Raw genomic sequence first — 14879 nt, 5'->3', positions numbered from 1 at the left:
TCTTGGCTTATTATTTGTTTATTATTATGCTATTAAACTTTTGCCTGAATATTACACCACAACTGCTCAACTGCTTCCTACCTTGGTACTGAATACTGACTAATATTGAGTTATGAGATTTTCGCAAGAATTTAGTTCCATTGATTCTTACCATGTTACTACTTTGGACTATAGCGTTATTATGAGGTCTGTTAATGTGACCTCAATTTTGTGAAGCGTTACAATTCTTATGATTAAAGATATGCCGACTCGTTCCACTGGAAAAGTTTATAAATGAAAATCTTGAGACTTGCAGAATATTCTGAAAATAAATATGGTTCTAGGCTTCTTTGTTAATTTTAAAGTTTCCTATCTTACTGCATATAATATAGGGCATGGGTCAGTGTGTACGGTTTAGCCATCGAAATAAGTGCAAACTGCTAATTCCGAAACTAACTGACTTTATAGGGAGGCCTATTCTTATCGCTGAAATTATTTGAAAATACGCGTTTGTACGTACACAAAAAAAACCTTTTATTCCCTTTTGTCTACTTACATCTCTTATTACTTAATATATCAACATAGTAGAACTATAAAATGAAAAAGAGGCTGTTTCAGCTGACCGGGACAGTAGTTCCGACCAACAAGAAAATCAATCATACCATAGGTTTTATTTCAAGTTCCCGGGGAAAAATTTTAATAGTCTGGATTTTCCACTACATTTTAGTTTAAAATCAAAGGTTTTAATAATAATACTCTACTGAAATACGTGGAGAGTACCTAGTTAGGTACTCTCCACCATCATCATCATCATCTATCATAATATTATGTTATCTTTTTATTTGACTGTATCAGTTGATACAGTCGAATAAAAAGATAACATAATATTATGATATTACAGAATCTTGATCTCTCTCGAATCAATTATTTTATAGGGTCACAGCAAAGTAACCTAAAACACTTGATTGATCGCAGTCGAAGTCACGTCCAGGCTTTAGTTGAGCGAGTTTTAGATCTTTTAGGGGGCGGTCGCTATCCGAAATGACATAATATTATAATATCTTACCACAGTAACTATTCTATTAATTTATTGGAAATGCTATGTTTCCCAGTTACAATTTTTGAGTGATTGGATTGAAAATCATTAAATACCCATTTATGATGTATAAAAGCATTACTTAATTAATAGATACTTTCATATAAACAAGTGTTACTAAAAAGCTTATTGCCCCACAAATATTCATTTTGGAAAATAATATATTATATAAGCTTAATACAATAAGTATTACTTGAAGCCAAATCTCATCTAGATTTTGTTAATTAATATACGTCAATAAATATACCTATATAATATTATTATATAAATCTTCTTTTTTCTAGTATCAAGATTATACTTATTATAATATGTCAATGCATGTAAGTTATGTTGCCATACAAATTTTTTTGAAGTCCTCAATCATAATTTCATTTTCAGTAGCAGCTTAGTTATTCGTTTTCTTTTTATTCTATAAATGTTGAATTATAATTATATATTAATGCAGATACAGATATTTACCTATTGATACATAATTATTTGAACTAGTTTCTTTTCAAATAAATGAATGAGGAAAATCTATAATAAAATATATTTTTTTTGCAGTGGCAACTCAAATGAACAAGATGGCGATATAAAAGTTCCTGTCTGGTCCCTGAAGTGACAGCGCATTGCGCAAAGCGAAGTAAAGTGTGCATGTTACACGGTTAAACATGTTAAAAAGTTTTTATGAAATTTTAGTTTTATGTTACATTCGGTGCCCAAATCATTCTTTAAGAACTGATATACTGAACTTTTCGCCGTCTTGATTAAGTGACAAACGTAGTATAAAATAATTAGTGAATATAATTTTAGAGATTTCGTTTAGTGAGTTTCATTTGCAGTATTTCACAATGCCTAAAGGAAAAAGAAAAGGAAAATTCGGTGAGTGCCGTTTAAAAATTTTAGTGATATGTGATTTTTTTCGTGTCGAAACCGTCTGGAATTCGTATGGAATGAGATCACGCGGCGACCTTGTGGTGCGGACTTTCCGCGGGACGGTGCGTTGTGACGTCTACGTATTGCTCACGGTCATTATACTCCGTGCTAATACCCTGGACACCGCGAACCTGCCATATGCTTACAGAATCACGCTTCTGAACATCAAATACTTTCAAACCTCGACAGAAATCGACACGTTTTAACAACCTGCAGGAATTTCACAAGCGCGTTCCCACATGGCATGTATTTACATGCGCCTTGCCATTCATGCCCGATTGCACAATGACAGTTCGAGCCAAAGTTTTCCGAGAAGGAAAATTTCCTTCCAGAAAACCCGCAATGTTTGGCCTTGGCACATCTTGGATCGCTAATCATATAATTTTACATAACTCAGTTACTTCCTGGTAAACAAACAAAGCGTTGGTGACTAAGCATTATCATGGTATTTAAAAAAGGAATTGGCATGTTTTTTTTTTCTTTATAACATTGCACTGGTGAAAGGGCCAGTATGCATTCTTCCCAGCTGTGTTCAAGTCTGTTTCATAACAAAGTTACGTCACTATTGTTGCTACATTGTGATAAAGTGGTTTAAGTAAGCCTATATCTGGCATATGGACTAATATAATTCTTGGAAACTTGTGAAACTGTTAATTAGATGGCCTGTTGACACAAAAAACCTGTCTACAAGTAATTGTATCATATTTCACAACATGTAGTCTGTTTGGTACAATGCTATTGCAATTTATATAAATTAAAAATATATTGTAGCATAACATTTGTAAATAATCTCAGCAACACTATGTGTCATAGTTTTTGGGAAAATACCAAAATATGATGCCACCAATAATAAACAATGTGACTAATGTCTCGCAAAACATTGAAAGTTATGACCATCCACATACATTTATATGAATTTAATGTAGACAGAATTAATCACTAAAGATTTGATATTACAATATTTGAATATGTGTAATTTGAAGGCAGGAAAATAAGCTAACTGTAAACAAATATTATATTTATTATATTTGGTGTTAGTCATTAGAACAAAGATGTTATTTTAGTTGATTCTGGTATTGTTTAAAAAAAATCATTTAATTTTTATTATAGAGCATAGAAGAACAGAGGAGAAGATCTACTCATCAGACGAGGATGCCGGCATTGACATGACCATTGACAATTGTTCAGAGACATCTGGTCAGTCAGACCTCAAGAGTGCACATGATGATGCAGGTAAGGGATGAAGATCATTTTAAAATTATAACTGCTGAGAAATCTAATGAATGGTTGCTTTTAATTATATATTGTAAAAGGGATTAAGTTAATTATAGTGCTGATGAGAAAGATTGTGACTTCAATGGGATGGTTTTAAATATTACAAACAATAAAATCCTTTTTTATACAAATAATAAAATTGTAATTAACTTAAAAACTTTAGTTAATGTACTTATAAACATAATAGAAATGTTCACTCAAAACTGGTACGCCTTGATAAAAGGTCATACAACTTTTGGATTTCAAATTTCAATATTTGAAGGCAATAACATTTTTAAACCAAATCTTTAAAAACAAGTTTGATAGCACATCTGATTATAACTATCCAATTATAATTAACACTACAAGTTTTCTGTTGTGATTATCAAGAACTTATACAAGTCATTCTCAATGTCACAAATTTCGACACCTCATCCACAAACAAATATTAACCTGTAGATCCTCCATATTCAAGAGTTCTAGGTGGATTATGATGCCACGCCATATTTAGTAATTTATTATTCTATGTAATGTGGACATATTTTAGACTTTAACCTCTCCTTTTTAACCGACTTCAAAAAAAGGAGGACACTCTCAATTCGTTACTTTTCTTTTTTTATCTTTGTTACGTCAGAACTTTTTTCAGTTTTATAAACAAAGCACATCACATCAACCTTTTTTTATAAATGCTCGGTTGAGTGACCCCACTGCTCCTGATGGTAAGTGGAGTGGGGTCCAATAGAATGTCGACTGACGAGAGATGATTATCCCTCGGCAGTCATAATAAATTTTTTTGTTACTTTGCAATTTTAAAATTACTTTCTGCTTAACATTCATTGTATTTTCTGCTAAAGTTTAAACAGGTTTCCATATAAAAAGATGGTTTGTCATTGTTTGTAATATCAAAGTCAATAAGATCGGTAGGGGTGACCTTTATGAATCTACCTTACTTTGAGCTCAGTAATTTTTATCCAAACATTTCTTTATATATGGGAAAAAGCGACCCCACTGCTCCTGATGGTAAGTGGTGTGGGGTCCAATATAATTTCAACTGACGACAAATGATTACCCGTCGACAATCGTCACAATTATGCCGGCCTGTTGGAATCGGATATACACAAGCTGATCCCGGAACGCGACACATTTACGTGGGCCACTACGGCGAGTTAACACCTTGTGTACGGTGGTCGCTATCCGGGATATAAAATATATCCTACCACCAGCAAAGAACATATTTTAAGGCTTTGCTCTTGACAAAACGAAGTGAAGTTCTCAATGAATTTACTGCACTATTTATTTAGTTTGAGCTATGTAAACACCTCTACAAATTAATTCTTGCCACGCCGCGCTTAGCGATAAGCGTCGACTTTGCCACATAGGTACATTACTGAAATATGCTACTATATAAATATCACTAGGCGAACGTTTACGCACTAAAAAGTAGGGGATGTTATATGCGTATTAGCGTAATTCTATAGCCGTCGATAATCTAACCGGATTAATAGATTTTATTTATTTATACACTTTATATACAGAGTAGTAAATAGGCGGACTTATTGCCAGAGGCATTTTCTACCAGTCGACCTTAGGGCGATTAGGATTTTAGTTAGGTTTCTTGAGTAAGTATAATAATTTTCTTCGTTGTGGAAGTGACATGTTTCGGAAATAATTACAATAAATTACATGTATGCTAGAGCTGAAAAAACCTGTGTAAATAGTTGTCGCAAATGGGTATATTATTATCGTTTACAAATCGACAGTTTATAAGTATTTTAATTTTTTGATGAATATTTTTACTAGGCAGGCAGTGTATGCGTTCATTTAACCGCCTAAAGGTTGACTAATAGGAAATGCCTTCCCATTAAGTCCGCTTTTATACTCTTTGTATATTAAGTGTTGAAAATAAATAAAAAGATATTGAACATTATAACGTGGCGATTAAAACTGCATAAATTATAATTAACATATACAGTAGGTATATTAATATCAGTTGCCACCGACTAAAATAAAAAAAAACCTTTAAGACTTAATTTAAAACATTCTTTATTAAAATTTGACATATTAACGTAAGTCATCATTAGATAATAGTTGCTTTCTAGATCACATATCTCACGTGAGCGTATCTCCTTCCTGTCACAATGTTTGTTTCTAACGATATAAATAGTTTTTGGATATCATTCAACTAATTCGATCAATCACCTTACCGCATAATGTAAACAAAACATACATACATCACACCTGAATCTCCGAAGGGACAGGCAGATGTGCAACCAGGGCACCCACTTTTCACCATGTATGTTCCGTTCCATTATGTGATAGGGAAGAATCTATCAACATTTCGGGCACAAGTTCCAGGCTCCAGGCTGATGCGCAGGCAAACCTAATAAGTAATATCAATACTCGACTCGGGATTTGAACCCAGGACATGACTGTCGTGCCGCGCGCACAATACAACCACGCCTCCGACACAGTCTAAATGTAAACACTAAAGAATGACGTTTATTTCAAAATAATAAACTCTCAATAGAGTAGCTCGGTTCAGTATATTGTGACGTCACCATTCAACCAATTCGCAATTCATATGTCAAAAATAATTATACAGGTGTTCTACCGGTTTGGCTTAACATTTACAATAGGATATGAATGGCCTATTAACACTTTAAAATGTAACTCTTTTAACTCGATTCTGGTGTATACGGAAATGAAATTTTTAAAACAAATAAATGGGTGTCTGTGATTACTTCTTTACAAATTACTTACGATGATTATTAAAATCCTGGTTGATTTACCGACTTCGAAGATTAGCGCAGGGATTTTTATATTATAACTTTAACCTTTTGTGTGTCTGGTTAACGAACCGATTTAAAAGATTATTTTATATGTTTTTTCCTAAAAACAATAAAAAGTTGAAGGTTTTCGAATCATCCGTCTGCCCTACCCAAACTGGAATTACCCGTTTTATTGGTAGTCGCTACCTAGATTGGTGCACTTGGGGACTGTAACATATTCCGCTGAGGCCTCGAATATTGATATCTGCTAGCGATCGTGGTCTCAGTAGAACCACCTATGTCCTTCTAAGAATAATGCATCACAATTCTATCTAATGACATAAATAGTTTCTGATTGTATAGTATGAATGTTTGTTTTGACTATCATATTGCCAGCACGTGTTGTGTATGAAAAACAATAATCACGCTTGTCTGTATATAGGTAGACAGAATTATAAGAGTATTTACGGTACAACGATTGTTTTCCACGAGGCATAGTGCGTCTATCGCCATAATATAGGGCACAGATTTCATTCTGGGTCAAAGTCATGTTCAGAATCGAAAATATGTCACCGGGAAGGAAGGGTAGTTTGAATCAAAGTTTAACTTACCTAAGTTATTACTCGACCAATAAGTTAAATGCCTATCGACCAGAAAAAAACACTGTAATTTATCACCGATTAGCTTATCATGGATCAAAGTATACCGACATTATCGACCTACCACTGACCCGAAGTAAAGTTGGCAGCATTTTACACAAAACTAGCATATTGCGGCAAAATCTTGCTACGTTATAAAAATATCATCGCGGATAATTTTGCACCTTAATGTGGGTGATAGACGTACTAACTTTAAACTCGCGGTTTTAAACGTCGCATTCTCACTCAGCTCGTCGGCGACACACGATGGACTTACTTTTTTTGTGCATATTTTGTTATACAAAAAAAGAAAAGAAGGTGTAATTGAAGAGTCTGCGTTAACCAAAAGAAAGCGTTTATCAAACAATTATTCAATAATATGTCACACGTAAGAAGTTACGAGCTAAATATCAAATCGATTGTATCGCCGAGTAGATTTTAAAGTACGCGTAGTTGTGGTGACAGTTGACACAGGCAAAGATGGTAGTTGAGTCAGAAGTACGCGTACTTACTCGAACTTCACCCACTTAATGTATTACCCGGTTAACAAGTTTAAGGTTATAGCTTAAGGTCCATTTTTCATACATTTTGTTTCACCTTTAATCTGGGTAACTAAACAAGTATTGACAAGTAAAGAATTTAAATTCACGTCTAGTTAGTGATTAGTTCTCGCAGTTGAAAGAAAAACGTAAAAATAATTAATATGCATGGATATTTCGGCCTTTAAAATTTCGTCGTATTAAATTTAAAATTGTATGAAAAATGGACCTTAAGCTATAACCTTAAGGTCAAAAGCATTACTAATCTTATTCGTATTGTACCTTTAATTAAGAAAAATGTTTCACTCAGCTATGATGTTTTATTCATCAGTCTAGGGTTCTTGAGAGTAAGGTCCTTACACTTTAACATGCATCCATAGATTTAGAGGTAATCCATGGGATTCTAGAAGCGCTTCTATTTTTAAACCAAAGTGTTCTGAGTGTTTCGTGCACGCAAAATGTTTAGAATTGTTTACGTAAGCATCTTTGTCTCTCGTATAGTACACAAGCGCGTGCAACGCCCACGGAGGTTACAATGTCTATTTTCTAAAGTCTTGGGTTGTGACGTCAATATATCTTTGAGAATATTTATTGTCCTTGGTCATCTTTTATATTGAGTATCTGATTTCTCTGTTGCAATAAAGATAATCTTCATATAAGCTTGGATCCCTAAGGGGGTTAGCAAAGACGCAACCAGTCCACCTACGACTTGCCGAGTTTATTTTTATTACAATATATTATGAGCCGATGTTCATGTTGAAAATAAATTCTAAACTCTTGTGGAATTTTTTTCTTCATTATTATTTCATATTCATTTACGTCACGATTTTATCCAACTCCATAAAATGTTCCATTCTACGAATATGACGTCACATGTTGCCATTACAAGATTCATTTCGATCGTGCAACACCCACGTAAATTGCTCGTAATTTCTTTAAAGGCCGAGAAGATTAATGACGTCATAACGCATTCTTTTGCTACTATGACACACTTTCTTCATAAATAATGTCTTTGCACGACCTTCAATTTAATTGCCATAGTTTCGTATGTAACTGGTAAAATATATGTGTGGTATCCGAAAAATATTAATGTTTAAGTACAGATTTTAGTAAATAGTTACTTTATATTTAAAGAGACAAGGTGGCTTGCAGATTGGCAAACTGCTACCCCTAAAGTTATAACGCAACCTTTGAATTGTAAATTCTGGAAGTTACCACACCGCACTGACCACCCGGACCAATGCCGTATACGTACTCAAGTGCCACAAATTACAATACTCAGTAATTACACTGGCTTCACTGACCTTGTGCCGAACATCAATACTTCCACACTGCTCGTCAACAGAAATAAACAAAGCGAATATCTACAAAGCTAGATTTATAATTGGTTTCTTTGTTAGGTCATAACTATCGAAGCTATGTAAAGTATTTTATATGATGTAATATGATACGTAATTGGTAGCCTTGTAATGATGCGATGATATTTTTTATCTAACCGCAGCGTTGTTATCTAATGCCTGTAATAAAGTCGTAAGGTCGAATATTCTGTTTACATTAGCTGTGTACCTACCAAGGACAGGTAGCCATATTAATCATACACCGCTTCGGAATGTTCACTGCTGACTCCCTCACAAAGTTCCACACCGAGGTAGTGTTGTTAGTATGACGTTTATGCTTGACCCAAAATTTGGTACCGGTTTGGTCATTTCTGCGACCCTTCAGTCGGTCGGCGCCTTGTGCCTCTGCTCCGCCCTGGGTACGGTACTGGAAAGGTTTCTAAATTATAAGATTAATAGTCCTATTCCATTACACTAACAAACGTTGGTTGCGAATGGGTCAGTAGAGTAAATACACTTTAATACTACTTATCTCTTTAAAAAAAAAATACAAAAAGATAATAACATTGTTGCATTATTCAAAGTAAACAATGATAAATAAAAACAGTTTTGGCCTTCTACGAGATACAGATGAACTTAGTATTTTATCTCTGAACGATAGTGAGAACTGAACAATTGTTAAAGTAACTGATAAGTTTTCTTCATTGATAATTCGTTTACTAAGTTATGAACCCCTTGTGGCCTTATCTCCTACAAGTATTTTTGTATAATAGAGGTCATTTTTCTATTCTGACATCTTACATCCTTTGTGACAGGGTAAACTCGTAACACAGCCGTGTAAAATTAGCGTGGAATGGTGTTCTATATGCTAAGTTTAATTCCCATTAACGTGATGAGATTACATGCTTAGTATAAACTGTCAAAATAAATAGCCGTAGAGAATCTGGGCCCAGGAGCCCTACAAGTCTGCAACACACCTGATAGTAGTGAACTCCTTGCAAACTAAATATGCCGGTCTATATGTTCTCATGAGACTGCTGTCAGCAATAAATCAGTTTATAAATAGTATACAATAGTAATTGGCTGTATGTATTATCAGTGAGCGCACGAGCGGCATTGCGAAGCCCCGTGGTCACTGGGTCACGGAGTACCCTTGGCACCGCACAATGTTACTGATCGTTAACCTATATCCACGCATCGCACGTGTCAGTTGCACTGCGTTTAGTTTCTGGCTAAACTCACGCATTATTGATATAAGGGATATCGTTATCCAGTTTGTAGATGTTTCTCAGCATTTGGAATTCAAAATGTGTAGTACTAGCTTTTGCTCGCCGCTTCGTGCAATTTATCACACTAAATGAATTTTTTTTGGGATAAAATTCTCGCTATATATTTTCTTGGGGTAAAATGTAGCCTATGTCCTTCCTAGGACGTCAAACTATGCCCATTCTAAATTTCAGCAAAATCTGTATGTATACTTTTTGAGTTCACACAGACGCGGCGACTGATTTTGTTTTATAATACATGTGTAGGAAGGCTTGGTACTGTCTTTACTTTGACATTGAATAAACTGCCAGAATGAACCGTGATTCACATCGCAGCTGGGCCTGTGGTTTACCGAAGTGTCTAGTACGATTATTATATCGTTACCTACTGAAGTCGTGTCGTTTCAAGATAAACCTATCTACACAATATAACTACTGTATGGTTGTAGATTATCAATAACCCAAAACAAAGTGCAATAACACAAGTTATCGTCAAGTCGTACCGAGCAAACGATAAGCCGCAAAAGGTTGACGCGAGCGAGACCTTGGGTTTTAACCACGCACTTATTTGGCATTCTGATTTATTGGTGTGGAATATTTTCGTCTAGACGCGAGTCTCGAGTCCTTCGTGCGGTCAACGGCATATGATTTGCAGGAAGACGCGTGTATTGTTTCAATTTTCCGACGTTAATGCGTGACGTAGGTGTAAAACAAATATATTGTTATGGTTCATGGCAATAAATATTGTATATGTAACACCGGTTTTGACGCCGCAGTAGTCGATATTTCTTTAGTACGTCTACATTTCGCTTTTCATTTCCACTTTTTATGTGTATTCGATTTATAACTTCACGCGATCAAAGAAAAAACTCACTGAAGCTTGAATTTCGTTTAAAATAATGTTGTTATTTCGTACTCTTGCATGAAATGGAAAGCGAAGTGTTATCATATTGTGTAGGAAATGAAATAATACTTATTACTTATAAATTATAATCTTTTACTCTCAACGCTTACGTTACGTACAGCGAGAATGCCAGAAACCCGACACCAGAAATATTGTCTACTAACCAATAACATTGAGTTGTTTACCCGCTCAGTCCATAAAAATGATTCTTTTTTTTCTTCAGAAAATCCATATCAAAATACATACAAAATTGAATTTGGGTCCTAATACTCTCTCTGTCGTTGTCGTGGAATAAAGTTAGAAACCTTGAAAGTACCGTACCCTTCATGTCTTTCCACCTCTTTACAGGAAAAAGCGTATATAATGTTATAAATAATTTGTACTTGATTAACTTTGCAGAGAACGAACAGGAGAAACTGGAAGAGAAGGTGCTGGAGATGATCGACGCTCTGAGCGCGCGGTCGAACGCGGCGCGCGCGGGCGCCATGGTGTCGCTGCGCAACGCGCTGCAGCGGCGCCACCTCGCGGCCGTGCTGTGCAACCAGCGCGCCACGCTCGCCGACCACCTCGCCAAGGCGCTGCGGCGCGGCCGCGACGGCGAGCGCCGCGCCGCCGCCGGACTCGCGCCGCTGCTGGCCTTGCAGGTACAGCATACCATCAAGTCTCTCAAGGGCCTTAACGTCAACTGCCGAAGGGTTTTATTTTCGAGACTGGGCTAAAGAAGGCTATCGAAATTTTTTATTTCGGTTATTAGACGTATAAGTCGTTGGTGGAATGGTAAGGCGCTCCAACGTGATTTGACATAGTAGTGGACCCAGTATATTGTAACGCCTTGCACTTCACTTCCAGTGTCCTATAAAGATATAACATTTCCCAGATCGGCGAGGAGGGAGTGGAGGAGTTCGTGAACGAGATCCGTCCGGAGCTGGCCGCCGCCGCCGCCGACAAGTCCGCCTCGCTAGAGACACGCACTGAGGTAATGTCGCAAACATTCACCTATGTGTGATTGCACACTACTTTGGAACAAATTCTTACAAAAATAAAATCAAAGGTTTTTACATCACACAAAGAAAAAAATATGTAACAATTAAACTGAACTTTAAATTTGAAGTTTCGAATTTGTTCAACTACTTTTGTAGCTGGTTGTACATCCAAGAAACAGTGTTATTCCAGACCCAAAATACTAACACAGTACATCTAGCAAACAGTGTATTTATAATTCGTATTTATTTCAGTGCTGCTCATCCTTGGCTGTGTTGTGCTATCTGCTGGAAGAGGATCTGACCGAGATCCTGGAGGTGATGCGCATGTACGAGACCATCTTCAGCGGCAGCTACCTCAAGGTAATTACTCTAGAATCTCTATAAGTTGGTGGGAGGGTGTCGAATGTAATATGTGTCTGACTGGATAACTACAAATGCTCACGGTCATACCGTGTCATAGTGGCTCTATAACAAAAGGCATTTTAGAAGAAGTGACGGTAACAAAAAGACAGTCTGGATATTGTGTATTATATTTGAAAAACTCAATGACACTTTATTTATCAAAGCGTCCATTTTCATTTACATCAGGTCCACTTTAGTATATTTTTTTTAATAAGTTCACAATCACATTATTGTGCCGTGTTGTGCCACAATAGAGCACAAAGTAAGTAGGATGTGAACACTTGGTGTTTGTGCTGCAGGGCGACGGCAGCGTGAAGGTGTCGGGCTGCCTGCTGGAGGCGGGCGCGCTGCACGCGGCGGCGCTGGACGGCTGGGCGCTGCTGCTGACGCTGCTGGCGCCCGAGCACGCGCGCGCGCTGCTGCAGGCCGCCGCGCCCTCCTTCCGCCGCCTCGCCGACCTGCTGCAGGCCTGCAGTCTCGAGGTAAGTACTGTCTACATCACATGGTGTTCAAGTGGCGATAGAACTGTATACAAATTCCACACTGCAAATGTTAGTTAGCACAACACACTTTTTTAAGCATGTTGCAAAGAAGATACTCTTAGTTTTTACGATCGGGCGCACGATGATTATTACTGGCCAAATTCCGATAGAAAGGTCCAAACAAACGTTACACAATGTGAATATCAAACCCACATTCAGGTTACTAATTCACTTTTGTTGTCATTTAGCTAAAGAAGTAGCATTTTAAAATATTTTTAAATGTATATTAAGTTTAGAGATTTATTAAATAAAACTAAAAATTTCGTTAAAATAAAGTATTGCTATTTTTTAGGTTCGTCTCGCAGCTGGTACTGCGCTAGCCATCGCACACGAACATGTCACCAGTGCGCAGGACGAGGAAGAGCCCGAACTGGCGGAGCTGGTGGCGGGACTCCTGCCGGCACTCGACCAGCTCGCGCGAGACTCGCACAAGTACCGCGCCAAGCGAGACCGCAAGCTGCAGCGCGCCACCTTCAGGGACATTCTCAAGTACTTCGAGGTGGGTTTTATTTAAGTATTCTTTTTTTATATGATTTGTCTAGTGTACTTTTGAAAGCCCACAAACTATAATTTTGTATTAATGAGACGTGTTGTGTATCGTCAGGACGACGAGAGTCCGTCGGAGGCGGTGCGCGTGGGCGTGGAGACGGTGCGGTGCGCGGGCTGGCGCGCGGTGGCGGCGTACGCGGCGCTGGCGGGCGCGCTGGGCGCGGGGCTGCAGGCGCTGGCGCCGCGCGTGGCGCCGCTGCGGGCCGCGCTGCGCCTCGAGGCGCCGCCGCCCGGCGCGCCGCCCGCCGCCGCCGCGCGCCTCACGCGCCTGCAGCGCCACCTGCAGAACAACGCGGCGTGCAAGGCGCGCACGCTGGCGCGCAACAAGAACCGCGACAAGCGATCCGCCGCGCTCGCGCTCTGACCGCGCACCGACGCCTCGCACCACACACCTCACACCTCACACCTCACTCTCTTTACAAGTCTCGTGCTTATTTTCATATGATTTATGGTGTTAATTAATGTTAATTAAAAAGCAAAAATCGCATGATGAGACACAATTTGTTATAATATTTTCGCCGACGGATCAGGCTAAATGAATTGTAAAAATTAAATTGTTCTTCGTCATAGGTTCATTTCGCACGAATAAGCCAATTCATTCTCACGTAAGGCTCGTGAATAGATTCGAATTGCTAAATTAGGTTACTCGTGCTCGAAAACGACCAAAGAAATTTGCTTTCGAATGGAACGTCTTTGGAACCGCCTTTTAAATTTATTTTTATTTGATGTTTTAAAATGTTTTCCTAGGCAATTTCTCGTGTCATATCAGTAAAAAAATATTTTACCCGTTACAAACGTTTGTCATTCCTTATTTTCAAGATATACAAAGAATAACGATAGGCGTTATCATATCATTTTGTATAAATATATTATATATCTTACTCCATGTCTTGGTTTGAGCTCATGTTCATTCCGAACTTAGTTTAACTGCCTTAGCAGTAAGATGTTTTTAGTAAAAATATATTTTTAGTGTTTTATACGTTGTAGTACTTTGTGTTAAATTGACCGTTTTTATAATATTAAACTCGTTATTTTTCGGCCGTTAATAGAAACGAGGCCGATGAATGCACGAATTTATTCGGATAGAGAAATATAGTGGACTATAGCACTTTATTTTTACCGTCGCCGACTTCGTGGCTAATGTTTTGACTTCATACGTACAGTTGCTTCATCAACGCCTTTTATTCGATTCGCTTTGATGCTACATTGCGTTTCGATAACTCGATTGTAGTGTCAAATTAACGTCTTAGAGTATCGATATTCCTTAAAGCCCAAAGCAATGATCGACGAAGCTCAAAATACAGTGCTATGGAATTTAGATACGGTCGTTAGAAATCAAGTTGTGGAGTAAGGCGATACGTTTTATTTTAACGGTTGATTGTAATAATATATTATGTACCAATGCGCTGTACTGTTGTGATAGACGGGTCCCTGACGGACACGTTGTGACAGTGCCACTCATTGTCTCTGTAAATATTATTTTAATTTGTACTAGCCGCGCGCGTCGCTGTTTCTACGTTAGGCTACGGAGTGTTAAAATTATATTTATTATGAGAAACCAATGTATTTTATTCTAATATCCCATCCTCGTTACCTTTCGTCTGTAGCTTATCTACTGTAACGGCACAGCACATGCCAAGCAAAGCCAGCCATGCAGCTATGTGTTAAGCCAAGCCAAAACCATGCCACGGAGGTTGAATGCCGTAAC

At 37.6% G+C, this 14879-nt stretch overlaps 1 protein-coding gene across 3 annotated transcripts; it reads left to right on the top strand.

Annotated features, from left to right (window-relative positions):
• The first annotated feature begins 1642 nt into the window (after positions 1-1642).
• LOC115452429 (interferon-related developmental regulator 2) lies at positions 1643-14729 on the top strand. Of its 3 annotated transcripts, none has more exons than XM_037443030.1 (9): positions 1643-1936; positions 3101-3223; positions 11095-11339; positions 11573-11671; positions 11931-12038; positions 12380-12562; positions 12915-13121; positions 13227-13278; positions 13427-14729. In XM_037443030.1, exons 1-9 carry the CDS (start codon positions 1906-1908, stop codon positions 13627-13629), a joined length of 1251 nt encoding a protein of 416 aa, XP_037298927.1. In that variant the 5' UTR covers positions 1643-1905; the 3' UTR covers positions 13630-14729. The 3 variants fall into 3 exon arrangements, with proteins under 3 accessions (XP_037298927.1, XP_037298926.1, XP_037298928.1); XM_037443031.1 differs by having other exon boundaries at positions 1644-1936; positions 13227-13279; positions 13424-14729; XM_037443029.1 differs by having other exon boundaries at positions 13227-14729.
• The last annotated feature ends 150 nt before the right edge of the window (positions 14730-14879 follow it).

Source organism: Manduca sexta, chromosome 26 (genome assembly GCF_014839805.1).
Source record: "Manduca sexta isolate Smith_Timp_Sample1 chromosome 26, JHU_Msex_v1.0, whole genome shotgun sequence".
Classification (NCBI taxonomy): Eukaryota; Metazoa; Arthropoda; class Insecta; order Lepidoptera; family Sphingidae; genus Manduca; species Manduca sexta.
This window is presented reverse-complemented; position numbering and strand designations above follow the sequence as displayed.